We start from the raw sequence: 13,779 nt of genomic DNA, 5'->3' as shown, positions 1-13,779 counted from the left end.
GATGCTTAGATGTAGCCACTTGGGGGTCCCTGGAAAGCTTGTTAGGAGCACCCAAGTGGACCGGGTAGAGCAAAGCCTGCATGGAGTGGTTTCCGTGGACAGGAAGAGGAATTGGAGATACTGAGACTTTGCAGAAGATCTTGCTGGAAAGAGATGTAGAAGACTGTAACTCTAGCCAGGAGCCAAGGAGATGTATGGTAAAGGAAGATTTTGTGTTGTTTTTAAAGTGGGCATATTTGCATGGAGATCTATCACAAAGGGGCAACCGATGAGATCTAAGAAAAGCTAGAACAAATCTCATGAAGGCTGTCTTCTCATCTGTAAAAAGTGATTTCCACCTCAGTAGAGCGGCTTAGAGAACGAGGAGAGATGATGATCAGGTCTGGGAAGGTGGTTTTCTGCTCTATTTGGGTAAAGCAGCAAGGGTTCTACCTATGTCTCTGGGAAACTGATGCAAAAAGGGAGCCCCTAAGTGGGATTCAGAACTCCCGCCAACACCCATGTGCAGATGGAGGGCTGCAGCAGCTGCAGGTCCTGTCATTAAGCCCTTCACAGGGCTCTCTTCCCTGGGAAGGATGGGCCCAGTCCTCATCCTGGACACTAGCAGGAGGATACTTCACGTGGAAGGTGGGATGAGACACGCCCAAAGAGTGACAGACGCATGGCTGGTAGCGTTGCATCCAGCAGCCCACTTGGGACAGGGGTTGAAGTCTCAGTGGCCTTTCACACCCAGTGTGCTCCCTCAATGTGTCCCTCCTCACCCACAGGGAGCGGCTGGCAGAACAAAGGCTGTGTGAGCGTGGAGGCTGAAAGTGGGTGGGTGCCTTCCACCACGCCCAGGGAAGACTGCGTGGAATAGGAAATGTGTGTGCGGCATGAATGGAAGCAGCCGGAGTGAGGGTGGAGAGCGGCGGGGAGGGGCCGGACGGGCCCCAGCAGCCGGGGGCCTCCCGCGGGAACGTCTGCCCGTGATGCGGGAGCGCCGGCCGCGGAGCTCCTTGTCCCCACCCACCTCCCGAACTCCGGCGGCCAGTGGTGCTTATAGACATATTTCTGGGAGCTGTCCATGAGCTCATCGCTCTCCTGGCGGTGGAGGCAGCAGCAGCGAGGGAAGCAGCCTCCTTTCTCCTGGCGCCGCCGCTAGGAAAAGTCCGGCTGCTCGCACCTTCAGGCACACACGCGCGGAGCGCGGCACAGCCCCGCGGCCAAGGTCGCGCCAGACCCCGGCCCGCCATGGCCCGGAGTCTCCCCAGCGCGAGGTAGGTGCGCGCGGGAAGGGGCGAGGAGCTGAGGCCAGGACTCCCCACGGGCGAGCTGAGGGGGACGGCCGCCCCTTCCACTCTGAGGAGGAGCAGCCCCTGCAAGTCTGCGGGGTGCGTCGGCTGCGGAGCTTCCCGGCTGCTCTGGAAACGCGGGCCTCAGGCCCGGCGCCGAGAACACGGAGCGGACGCGGGAGACCCGGGCGTGACAGGAGGAAGAAACCCCAAGCCACAGGAAGATGGCTTCTCCCACCTCCCCGGCCCCGGAAGGCGGGGCCTCCACCCCGCTGAACCCGCCGCGGATTCGTCAGGTGGGTGCACAGAGTGTGGGGAGGGGCGCCCGCACCCCCATTGTCCTCGCCCCAAGGACGGGGACCTCGCCCCCTGTGCGGAGGCTGACAGTGGCGCGGGACCAATATAGCCTTGCCTGGCCGCGTCGCCTGGACCAGGACCATTCTCGAAATCTCTTTTTCTCAGTCTTATTTTCACACACACACACACCCTAGACAAACACACGTCTTCCCAAAGCACACATGTAACTTCTGCTCGCACACACACTCACACGCACCCGCAAACTCCTTCCCGCACCGCACAGAGGCGCACACCCAGCCGTCACATGACCCACTGCAGAGCTGCACCGTTACAAGGAACCCCGGACGCCCTCACAGGGAGAAAAGAGCGCCAGACCCAAATCCCCCGGGGGCCTAGACAGGGGTAGCGGAAAGTCTTCATTTCCCACCACAGGAGAGAAGGACCCTCGACTGAAGGTTGCTCATCCAACAACTGCAGCCCTGTGTTAGACATGAAGTGCTGGAAACCATGTGTCGCTGTTCCCCCGACGGCTGGGGAGACATAAACAGCTTCCCTCCACGCAGCCAAGGGGGACGCACAGTGCTGTGGCTGTTAGAAGCCCTGGTTTCTGTTTGTATGGTAATATTCAGGGAGTACTCCATCTGGTTGTGATCTATGATTTGGTGTCTACTAGGTTTTTCTTTTTTCTTTGCTACCATTGCCAAAAACTAGATCAACATGATTCCAGCTGCCAGAAGGGTGGCAATTGTCCGCTTGCCCGGTTCGGGGTAGTGTATGAGGGTGAGACTATGGGCCACCGACTGGAAGTAGGCAGCCTCTTAACCAAAGAACCTTGGATTCCTGTTTGGGTGTGGGGTATAACTGGCTGATAGATAATCTTGGAGCAGGGAGGGAATGCCCAAAGGAATGGACTTTTTCCTTGGCAGTGTGGGAATTCTGAACACCAGAGACTCCAGAATTTATGAAAACATGAAAATAAAATTTGGTTGACCCCGAACAAGGTCTTTGCCACATTGAATTTTGATATGCACAGATAATGTTATATTAAGGACACTCTGTTTACATGCATTTTTAATGTGATGCCTAAAAATTAATATGTACTTTTTAAAATACAGTCTGTGTCCCTAAGAAATTGCTAGGGTCTTAAATACTTATAGAACCCAGGAATCTAATTTTATGACAAAGCATTTTTAATTTCACTTGCAGCTATTTTTTTTTCTGAAGAATTGTGATAGACATCACTAAATCTGGATTTGTGGTAGTTAGGCATCTAAGAATGAAGGTGAACTTGCTACTTAGAATATATGAGGAATCTCACGCTAAGGAAAAAAATCATTTTTGTATCTTTTTGGCTAAGTATTTATGTATGTGTATATATATACACACACATTGAAGGAGTTAATTTTTTATGTTAGAATATATACACATAAAAGTCTTTTGAAATCTTGTCTTTACTCACTTTTATTCATATAAGAAACAGTATATATGAAAATAGTTACTAGGAAACATTTCCATTAAAAGGTCATTGTTGTTTTGCAGAGTAGACACTCCATTTAGGGGGCTTCATAAGTAAAAGCTGTGTAAAATAATATACTGCTGCAACATCCAAGTAGTTGGCTGGTGTCCTCTGCACAGGCTTTCATTTATAGGACCCTCCAGAATCACTCTGTTAGAGACTGGTGCATTAATTTGCATAGGGTGTAGAAATAGGTTGCTGGAATTTTTGGTCATTCCAGTCTACTTGATTCATCTAGTCAGGTGGAAAGGAAGAACTGACAGCCTCTGGCTGCAGAGTTACTGTTCGCCTGCAAATGATTTTGAGCAAATTAGAAATCGAAAAACAGAAGGGATAGCCATGGTATCCTGCTAAGTGGTGAAATGTTTTAGGCCCTAAACACATTGTATTTTAACTGTGTCACTGCTTCCTCTGGTGTGTTTCTCCATGTTTTTTTTTTTTTTTTAGGATTTATTTTCCATGTTTTTTAATAATGCTTTTTCTAATCAATTATGCATTGGATCAGAATTAAATTAAAATCTGAATTATTTTCCTCTTTCTCAACCATGGTTGAGAGAGGATAATTAACAGTAGTCCAAAGACATCAGAGATTTTAAAGATATTACATAAATTTAAGTAACAAATTCACAGGTCATAGTTTTAATTATATAATGGAAATTTAGAAATAAAATATTTTAGAAACACTTTTGAAGCATATAACTGGTGAATCAGTGTATTTAGCTACTAATTTCAATGAAAATATGCTGTGTGCAGATTCATTCATCCAATAAGCATTTATTCAGCATAAGCGGTGTTTTGTGTCCTAAAAATAGAGAAATGGAGAAGACAAAAATCTTAACCATTATCAGCCCTATGTCTGTTTTTTAATTAATACAAGCATCAAACTATTTGAGATTTGAATTGCTTATAGTGTTCTTTCCACATTATTTAGACAAATTGTTAGTTCTCAGCTTTTTTGTTTTAATCATTCCTCTAATAATGAGCCTAAAGTATATCTAAATTTACATATACCTAAAATGTTACACTATGTGTCTGAATTCATGTTTGCATCTATTTTCTGTATTTCTGGGTTTTTTTTAGACTTAATGCTATTAGAATTATGTATCATAAAATATATATATTTACAACTTGATCTATAGGACAAAGCTTATAGAAAATATTGATGTAGCTTAAAATATCTAAAATACTCCTGTATATTCATGCAGTATAATTAAAAATCTAGGTTTCAAAAAATCAGATTGAGAAAAACTGATGTTCAACTTCATTCTTTTAAGGCACAGAAAAATTTATCAATATTTTGTCTTCTTAGACTTTGAAGACATTAGGTATTTCTGGATTTTCCCTTTTTAGAGAAAAGGGGTACCTTATTTTATATTCAGGATAACAAAGGTATAGAATTTTCATCTACTTTTTCAAACGTGTAAGTGAAATTAGTATCAAGACAGATTTCCTAGATATAAACCCATGTTTAGTCTTTATCATTATTTTAAATGATTTATTTGTTTTATTTTATTTGAAAGGCAGAGTTTCAAAGAGAGACAGGGAAAGAGACAGAGAGATCTTCCATCCACTGGTTCATTCCCCAAATGCAATGGCCATGTTTAGATCAGGCCAAACCCAGGAGCCTGAAACTTCGTCCAGATATCCCCCGTGGATGGCAGCGACATAAGTACTGGGCCATCTTCTGCTGCTTTTCCAGGTGTGTTAGTAGGGAGCTGGATCTGAAACAAAGCAGCTGGGACTCAAACTGGTGCTCCCAAGTAGGATGCATCACAAAGCAACAATTAACCCATTGTGCCCCAACACGGGTCCCCATTCATTTTTTTTTAACTTTGTAACATAAAAGATTAAGATGATAGTTTTGTAACTGAGTTTTAAAGATAATTTGTCTATATGTTAATACATATTAAGAGACTCATACTATTCCTGTGGCCATTACCAGAGACTTTAAATCAGTTACATAGATGAGTATTTCCTGAGATCTAGAAGTAATAAGATGCATTGCTAGCATCTTTCTGGCCTGTATTATTTTTTTAATGAGTTCTTCTGGGAGTTTGTATGCATTGATTGCTGTGAGACTTGGAAGAGCAAGAGACATCTATCATCAGTGCCAGTAAGATTTATTGTCTTTCTCTTGTTTCCTGATCAATTCTTTCCTGAATCTCCGGGTATTGGTGTAATTTCATTACATTCACTTGGGCTCATTCTTTCTTTGCTATAAAAAAAACTTAGAAAGTCTCATACAGGAAATACAGGAATATGGAATAATTAGCCAGGCATGGTACAGAGTTAGGCTTACTTTTCACAACAATCCTATGAAGAAAATACTGCCCTTCCCATTTTCCAGCTGAGAAAATGTGAGATTAGAGAAACTAAGCTGTCCACTCAAGTTCATAGCCAATAAGTTGTAACTCAAGGAACTAAAAGTTGGCTTTAATGGTGCTGTATTTCACAATTACTATCTTCCTTTTCTGATTTTCGGGCATTGTGACTTTTTGTCGTTTTAAGGTTTATTTGTTTGAAAGAGTGACAGGGGCAAAGGAGAGATTAAGAGAGAAAGACAAAGATTGAGATTCCACCTGTTGGTTTACTCCTCAAATGTGCAACACCCAGGGCTGGGCCAGGTCAAAGCCAGTAACCTGGAACTCCTTTGGGTCTCCCTTGAGTATGGCAGACACTAGTACTTGGGCCATCATCTGCTACCTTGGAAGTAGAGTAGCAGGGCATTGAACTGGCACCTTGTTATGGATGCTGGTGTGGCAAATGATGGCTTAATCCTGCTGTGCTACACTGCTTGCCCTTGTTGCTATTTAAGAGAACTTCTAGCATTCTGGCTATTCCTGTCCAGTCTATAACCATCCTCAAGGCGTTCTCCTTTGCCTTACCTTGCCTTAATCACAGCACTTACAGCAGAGGTGAGAACATTATCGTTACTGAAATCCATCATGTGAAAGTAACTTGAATTCCATTTCATTCTGTGTTCTCCAAAAGACTATTATGGCTGCTGAGAGGAGAGAGCAAGGTCTTAATGAACTTTTACTTCCCCTCGGACCACCTCAGTTATTCCTGCTGTTGCCACCATGGTCCAGAGAAAAATAATTCGGAGAATTAGAATTGTGGGCTAATGGTGAATCTTCTTGAACACACAAAAAACAAAATAAAACAATAACCAAAACCACCCAAAAAGCCAACAAAACCATTAGGCTTAAATTTTCAAGTGTTTTATTTTATTTTATTAATTATTAATTTTAATTTAGCCGGCGCCGTGGCTCAATAGGCTAATCCTCCACCTTGCGGCGCCGGCACACCGGGTTCTAGTCCCGGTCAGGGCGCCGGCTTCTGTCCCGGTTGCCCCTCTTCCAGGCCAGCTCTCTGCTATGGCCAGGGAGTGCAGTGGAGGATGGCCCAGGTGCTTGGGCCCTGCACCCCATGGGAGACCAGGAAAAGCACCTGGATCCTGGCTCCTGCCATCAGATCAGCACGGTGCGCCGGCTGCAGCGGCGGCCATTGGAGGGTGAACCAACGGCAAAGGAAGACCTTTCTCTCTCTGTCTCTCTCTCTCACTGTCCACTCTGCCTGTCAAAAAAAAAAAAAAAAAAAAATTTAATCTTATCTATGCTTATTGTTATATATTGAATTTTCATGCCATGCCAAGTATTTGAATTACAGGAAAGGATAACTTAAAGAATGAGAAGATGGGAGAAAGAGGCAATAAATGAGTATAGTGATTATTGACTTTATTAGGTTACATTTTAAAATTTTTCTTTAACTTTAGATACAGTAAAATTTACTTTTTGTATAGTTTAATGAGTTGTGACAAATACTTCCAGCTGTATAACCATCATCACAGGTTAGGTAGGCAATAGTTTTATCTCCCTGAAGCATTCTATTTTGCTAGTCCTACGAAGTCCAACAGTTCTCCCACCTCCAACCCCTGCCAGCTACTGAGATCTGTTCTCTGTCCTTGTAATTTTGCCTGTCCCAGAATATCATATAATTGGAGTCATCCAGCATGTAACTGTTTGAAACTGATTTTCTTCAATAGCATAATGCCAGTAAAGTAAATCCAACTTCTTGCATGTGTCAACATTTTATGCCTTTTTATTACCAAGTTGCAGTATTCCATTATACAGGTGTAGCACTGTTTAGCCATTTAGCACATTTGAGTTGTTTTCAGATCATCGCAATTATGGATGAAGTTGCAATTAAACATTTGTGTATATATTTTTGTGTGAATATAACTTTTAATTTCTCTTTGGTGTACACCTAGAAATGGGATTGCTGGAGCATATGGTAAGTGTATGTTCAACAAACGTGAGATTGCCAAAGCATTTTACAACATGACTGTTGTTTTTATCTTCCTTCTAACAATGAGAGTTCTTTTTACTTTGCATATTTGTCAACATTTACATTGCCACTTTTTAATTTTAGTCATTCTAATAGGTCTACAGAAGTATCTCATTGTAGTTTTAATTTGCATTTCCCTAATAGCTAATGATATTGAACACTTTCCATGTGCTTATTTGCCATCATTATATTTTTTTTGTTAAAGTACACTTCCAAGTTTTTTGGCACATCTTTTATTTTATTTTTATTTAAATATTTATTTTATTTATTTGAAAAGTAGAGTGACAGAGAGAAAGAGATCTTCATCCATTGGTTCACTCCCCAAATGGCCACAATGGCAGCAGCTGGGCCAGGCTGAAGCCAGGACCCTGGAACTCCATCTGGATTTTACATGTGGGTGGCAGAATCCTAAATAATTAGAACATCTTATACTGATTTCCCAGGCACATTTATCAGGGAGCTGAATTGTAAGTGGAGCAGCCGGGACTTGAACCAGTGCTCTGATATGGGATACTGGCAGCATAGGTGATGGCTTAACCCACTGTGCCACTGTCCCAGCCTTTGCCCATCTTTTAAATTGTTTTTTTTTTTTTTCTCTTACTGTTGCATTTAAAGAATTGTTTTTGTATTCTGAATACAAACTCTTTGTCAGATAAGTGATTTGAAAATATTCTCTATCCTCAGTTTCTTGTTTTTTCATCCTTTGCAGTAACTTTCTCAGAGTGAAGATGTTTTAATCTTGATGAAGTCTAACTATCAGTTTTTTCTCTTAAAGATTGGGCTATTCTTGTTGTACCTAAGAACTTGTTCCCCAATATAACACCGCAAACTTTTTTTCCCATATTTAAAAAAAATCTTCGTAGCTTTCACATTTTACATTTCATTCTATAGTCATTGCAAGTTGATTTTTTAAATTTCATTTAAAGTGTATTTTATTTGCTTTCATTTATTTGAAGGGGTGGGGGAGATACAGAGAAAGAGAGAGATCTATCTTCACTCCTCAAATGCTTGCAACAGCCAGGGCTGGGCCAGGCTGAAGCTAGGAACTCAAACTCTATCCAGGTCTCCCACGTGGTGCCAGGAACTCAAGTACTTGAGCCATCATCTGCTGCTTCCCAGAGTGTGCATTAGCAAGAAGCTAGATCAAAAGTGGAGTAGCCAGAACTCAAATCAGGCATTCTGGTATGGCAGGCAGACAATTCAAATGGTGACAACGTGCTACATCACAACACCCAGCAATGATTTTTTATTTTATTTTTATTATGTGTAAATCAAGGTTCCTTTTTTTGCATATGTGTAGCCAGTTATTCCATTATCATGTGTTGAAAAGATTATGCTTTACTTATTAAATTGCTTTTGTAACTTTGTCAAAAAATCAGTGATATATTGGCATGAGTTCAATTTCTGAACTCTCTTTTAGGTTTAGTTTTCAAACCTTAGAAAAAAGTATGTACATATATATTCTAAAAATCTTAGTGACATTAGTACTTTTTAGTTTTTTAAAAATTACTTCTTGTATTTATTTGAAAGACTGAGAGACAGAGACACACACAAAGACAGGCAGAGAGAGCTCCCATCTGTTGCTTCTCTCCCACAAATGCCTTTAATGATGCTGATTTGGACCAAACCCAGGAACTGGGAATTCAACCCTGGTATTTCATGTGATTGTCAGAGACCCAACTGCTTGAGCCATCATCTGCTGCCTTCCAGAGTGTGCACTGGGGGGAATCTAGAATCAGGAGTGGAACAGGGACTCAAACCTGGATACTTTGATATGGAATGTGGTTGTCCTAAGCAGCATCTGAACTGCTGTGTCAAATGTCTACAACTTAGCTTTTTTCTGTCTTTTCTAATTTTTTTTTTATTAATTTGAAAGGCAAGATAGATAGGTAGATAAATAGATAGATAGATAGATAGATAGATAGATAAAAAGGGAGAGAGAGGGAGATCTTCCTTTCACTCATCATTCCTCAAATACCTGTAACAGCTAGGACTGGACCAGAGTGAATCTAGGCAACGGGATCTCAGTTCAAGTCTCCCACATGGGTAGCAGGAACCTAAATTCTTGAGCCATCATCTGTTACCTTCCAGGGTGCATATTAGCATGAAGCTGGATCAGAAGAAAAGGTAGGACTTCATCCCAGGCACTTTGGAATGGGGTGCGGGGTCCCAAGCAGTAAACTAATCTGCTGTGCTACAATACCCACTCTCAATGTTTTAGCTTTGTTTTTTAAAATAGTATTTACTTAATTTCCAACATAAACATCATATAAAGACACAACTACTCATATTTGCAAGAGAAGCTTTTTGTGAAAATGAAATGAATACAATAAAACTATATAAAATTTTAGAAAAAGATCAATTAATGTGACATTGTATACCCTACTTGATGAATACAGAGTTCTCTCAGAGGCTTTAAAAAATGATTTCTAAATCAATTATATTGAATATGAGCAATAAGATTAGAAATAGAGAGTTTAGTTTTCATTTGCTACAACCTTTTGAGATTAAGTTTTTGTGAAGAGTTATTATAAGGGTAGATTATGGTATATTAAGGCGTTGATTATCTGTTTATAGTGACATACAGGGTTCAGCTTAATAGCCTGTAAACCCAGCTTTTATTGCAAGAACGTATAAATTGATTTTCAGTTATCTTTTGCTGTATAACAAGCCACCTCAAACATAATGGCTTCAAATAACAATAATTGCATATTTTGCTCAATAATGTGCAATTTAGGCAGGCCTTGGTGCAGATAGGAATCAGCTAGAGGGGCTGGAAGGCTACAGGTGACTCCAAGGCTGGGACAAAAATCTAAGGCTTGCTCATGCGTATCACATCAGTGGTAGCCAAATCTTATTGGAGTGGCTGGCTGGAACACTTATCTGAGTCGACCCTGGTGATGCTTGGCTTCCCCAGGTTAAGTTCAAAGAGTAAAACTCCTATGAAATAACAGCATAAGGAAAAGGCATCATGATGACCTTGCCTTGGAAATCACGTAAGGTCCCTTTTGCCACATGCTGTTGGTTGAGGCGTTTCTTAGAGGCTCACCCAGATCCAAAGGGAAGGTACATAGACACCACCTCCCTTGTGAGGATGAATATCAGAATCATTGTCAGAATAGCATGTGGGAAGGGATATTGCCCCCCTTTGAATATATCACAGAGAGTGAGAATCAAGTTAACACAAAGTAAACTCATATCAAACAAGACCCAACATGGTATTTTTGTTTTTGGATCAGAAGTTAACATAAATGTGATAAGGACCAGTTAAAAAAGCATTTCACAGGAAATACTTTCTCATTTATATCTGCATAACTCACTGTCTGCTAACACTGTGCTTTCATGCTTTGCCTTACTTTTCATTGTTTGGTAGTCCTGAGCTTAGAGAGTGTTACGTATGATCTCCTCTCAACACAGCAGGAAAGGCCTTGGGCTCTGGAGCCCCCACTTTGGGCTTCCTCTGACTACCTCCTTTCCTACTAACTAGAGAGTACACAGGGCCCAGGAAACTTACTCACTGAGGGCCTGCTCTTCCTCTTCTCACCTTAGCCCTGCTCCATCTGTCTCAAGGACTGTCCTCTGGCTTTGTTCTCCAGAGTTCAGGCTGTAAGGCTTGTGTTTGCACCTCTGAGCCCAAGGATGCCTGCTTTGGGTGAATGTGGACAGAGTTAGACAGCAAGGACTGGGGAGTCCACATGTCTTGTGCAAGATCTAATTTTATCACTTAATAACTGTGACCTTAGGCAAGCTAGTTCACCTATTTCTGTTTAGCTTTTCCACTTTGTGAGTGGGAATCATACTGGTGTCCATTGCAAAAATTGCTTTAAGGATTAAATTATATAATGGACACAATGCATTTTGCTCAATGCTTAGCAGTTGGTAAATACTAAATAATTTCAGCTATTATTGTTATATGATAAATGCCAGGTAAATATCAGTCTCTTTCTCTTCCCCAGAATAGCATTAGGAGAGGCAACAACTTTCCCCAAAATTAGGCCCAGAAGTCAGAAATCAGATATAAACAGCTTCCCAGATGCTGTCTAAGCAACTCCTGAGTAAATTGTACGGCCTTGTTAAGCATTAGTGTTATCATCTATAAAATGGGGTGAATCATCATTCTATCTCATAGGTCCATTATTAAACTCTAATGGTACAATTTGTAAAAAACATTTATTTATTTATTTGAATGTCAGAGTTCCAGAGAGAGAGGAAGAGATAGAGATTTCCATCTATGATGGCCTCAAGGGATATATGGAAAAAGCCAGACTATAATATTCCCCATTCCAGAAGGAATCACTTCTTAAGTATCCCCTCTAGGTACAGTTTCTGTTTATGGAAAAGTTTACCTATTTATACACCCTTTCCTCCTTTGTTTATATAAATGGGAGCCTACTATAAACATTGCTTTACATTAGCCTTTTTTCATAAAAATTTATCCTGGTTTTCATCCCATTTTGGTACATACATACACTTCATTTTTAAAGTTTTAGCTATCTATTTAACTATGTGTACCGTAATTTTGCTCCCTCTTTATGAATGGGCACATAAGTTGTTTCCAGCACTTTGCTATAGCACACATCTTGTACATTGGTCATTAAGAACAAATGTGAGTATATGTATACAGATTTTTGGATACATGTCCTGGTAGATAAATCCCTAGAAATAAAACTGCTGGCTCAAAGTCTACTTTTTACCTTCCATTCTCATTTTTGAATACTGTATTCAGCAGTGTAGAACACTTTGAGTTAGAGGTCAGTGTTGTGACTCACCCGGTGAAGCTGGCACTTGGGATGCCTGCATCCCATGTCAGCAGAGTGCCTGGGATGGAGTCCTTCCTCAGCTTCCAATCCAGTTTTCTGTTAGTGTACCTGGGAATCAGCAGATGATGGTTCAAGGGCTTGGGTTTCTGCCACCAACAAGAGAGACCCAGATTGAATTCTCTGGCTCCTGGTTTTGTTCTGATCCAGCCCTAACTGTTGTGAGCATTTGGGGAGTGAATTTCTCTCTGTGTGTCTGTCTCTTCCTCATCACTCTTTCCTTTTCCTTTTCCTTCCTTCCTTCCTTCAAAAGATTTATTTATTTATTTGAAAGAGTTACACAGAGAGAAGGAGAGGCAGAGAGAGAGAGAGAGAAGTCCTCCATCCGTTGGTTCACTCCCCAAATGGCCCCAACAGCTGGAACTGCGCCAATCCAAAGCCAGGAGCCAGGAGCTTCTTCCAGGTCTCCCACGTGAGTGCAGGGGCCCAAGACCTTGGGCCATCTTCTACTGCTTTCCCAGGCCACAGCAGAGATTGGAAGTGGAGGGGCCGGATCCTGAACTAGTACTCATATGGGATGCTGGCATCGTAGGCAGTGGCTTTACCCACTACGCCACAGTGCAAGCCCCTCACTCTATCTTTCAAATAAATAATAAATAGATGTTTTTTAAAAATGAGAAATCCTTGAGTTATAAACAATTATATTAATTTAGGTCTTATATGTAAAACTGCAGAACAAGCTTCATGTTCTACAAATTCCTTATTGTTTCCTTTGTTTTTAAATGTTATAGCTTAAATATCAACATGTTAGGAAAATAGCCCATAATACTTTGGCCAAAAACTTTTCTTCATTTAACTTCATTTGTCCCTAGTGTTCTCAATTTACATTATTAAACTCCAGAGTGTTATGAATGAGTACTATTTCCGTTCACTTCTCAGATTCTCACTTTCTTTTACTATCACTTAATGAGTAATCAGATAATCCAAACTTTAGGTTTCAGATGAGTTAAGTGGATGCATAGAGTATAACTTGCTCACAATTACTTAGCAAGCAAATGGTTGTCAGAACAAGGCCCTAATTACCATTTTCTCTTTAATCTATGTAACTATTTTTTTAAAGAATTATTTATTTGAAAGGTAGAGCAGCAGAAAGAGAGGGAGAGTCACAGAGAGCGAGAGAGAGAAATCCACTGGTTCACTCCCCCAAATGGCTGCAACAGCCAGGGCTGGCCAAGCCAAAGCCAGAAGTGAGGAACTCCATTTGGGTCACCTAGTTGGGTGGGCAGTCTTCTGCTTCTTTCTTCCACACTAAATTAGCAGGGAACTGGATTGGAAGTAGAGCAGCTGGGACTAGAATCAGCACTTCTGATATGAGATGCCAGAATTCAAAGCAGTGGCTTAACCATGCTGGCCCCTGAAATGTGATTGTTGATTGCTATCCTACTGGTTGAAATGTCATAAGGTTACATGGTTTAGGAGCCAGAATTGTGGCACTGTGAGTTAAGCCACTGCTTGCAATGCTGGTATCCCATCTTAGTGCTCATTTAAGTCCCAGTTGTGCATTTCTGATCAGGATGAAGTTTTGGGC

At 41.4% G+C, this 13,779-nt stretch overlaps 1 protein-coding gene across 12 annotated transcripts in view; it reads left to right on the top strand.

Moving 5' to 3' along the window:
- Window positions 1-1,068: 1,068 nt before the first annotated feature.
- The window catches only part of ANK2 (ankyrin 2), a 676,765-nt gene continuing 664,054 nt past the window's right edge, over window positions 1,069-13,779 (top strand). For all 12 annotated transcript variants that reach the window (XM_089302912.1, XM_070047718.2, XM_089302907.1 and 9 more), the window contains exon 1: window positions 1,069-1,570. In XM_089302912.1, coding sequence (XP_089159038.1) covers window positions 1,499-1,570 — 72 coding nt within the window. In that variant the 5' untranslated portion in view covers window positions 1,069-1,498. The remainder of the gene's footprint in view (window positions 1,571-13,779) is intronic.

The sequence above is a fragment of the Oryctolagus cuniculus genome, chromosome 8 (genome assembly GCF_051225735.1).
Source record: "Oryctolagus cuniculus isolate XC-2025 breed Fujian yellow rabbit chromosome 8, ASM5122573v1, whole genome shotgun sequence".
Lineage (NCBI taxonomy): Eukaryota > Metazoa > Chordata > Mammalia > Lagomorpha > Leporidae > Oryctolagus > Oryctolagus cuniculus.
Note: the sequence above shows the minus strand (reverse complement) of the source record. Positions and strands in the feature narration are given on the sequence as shown.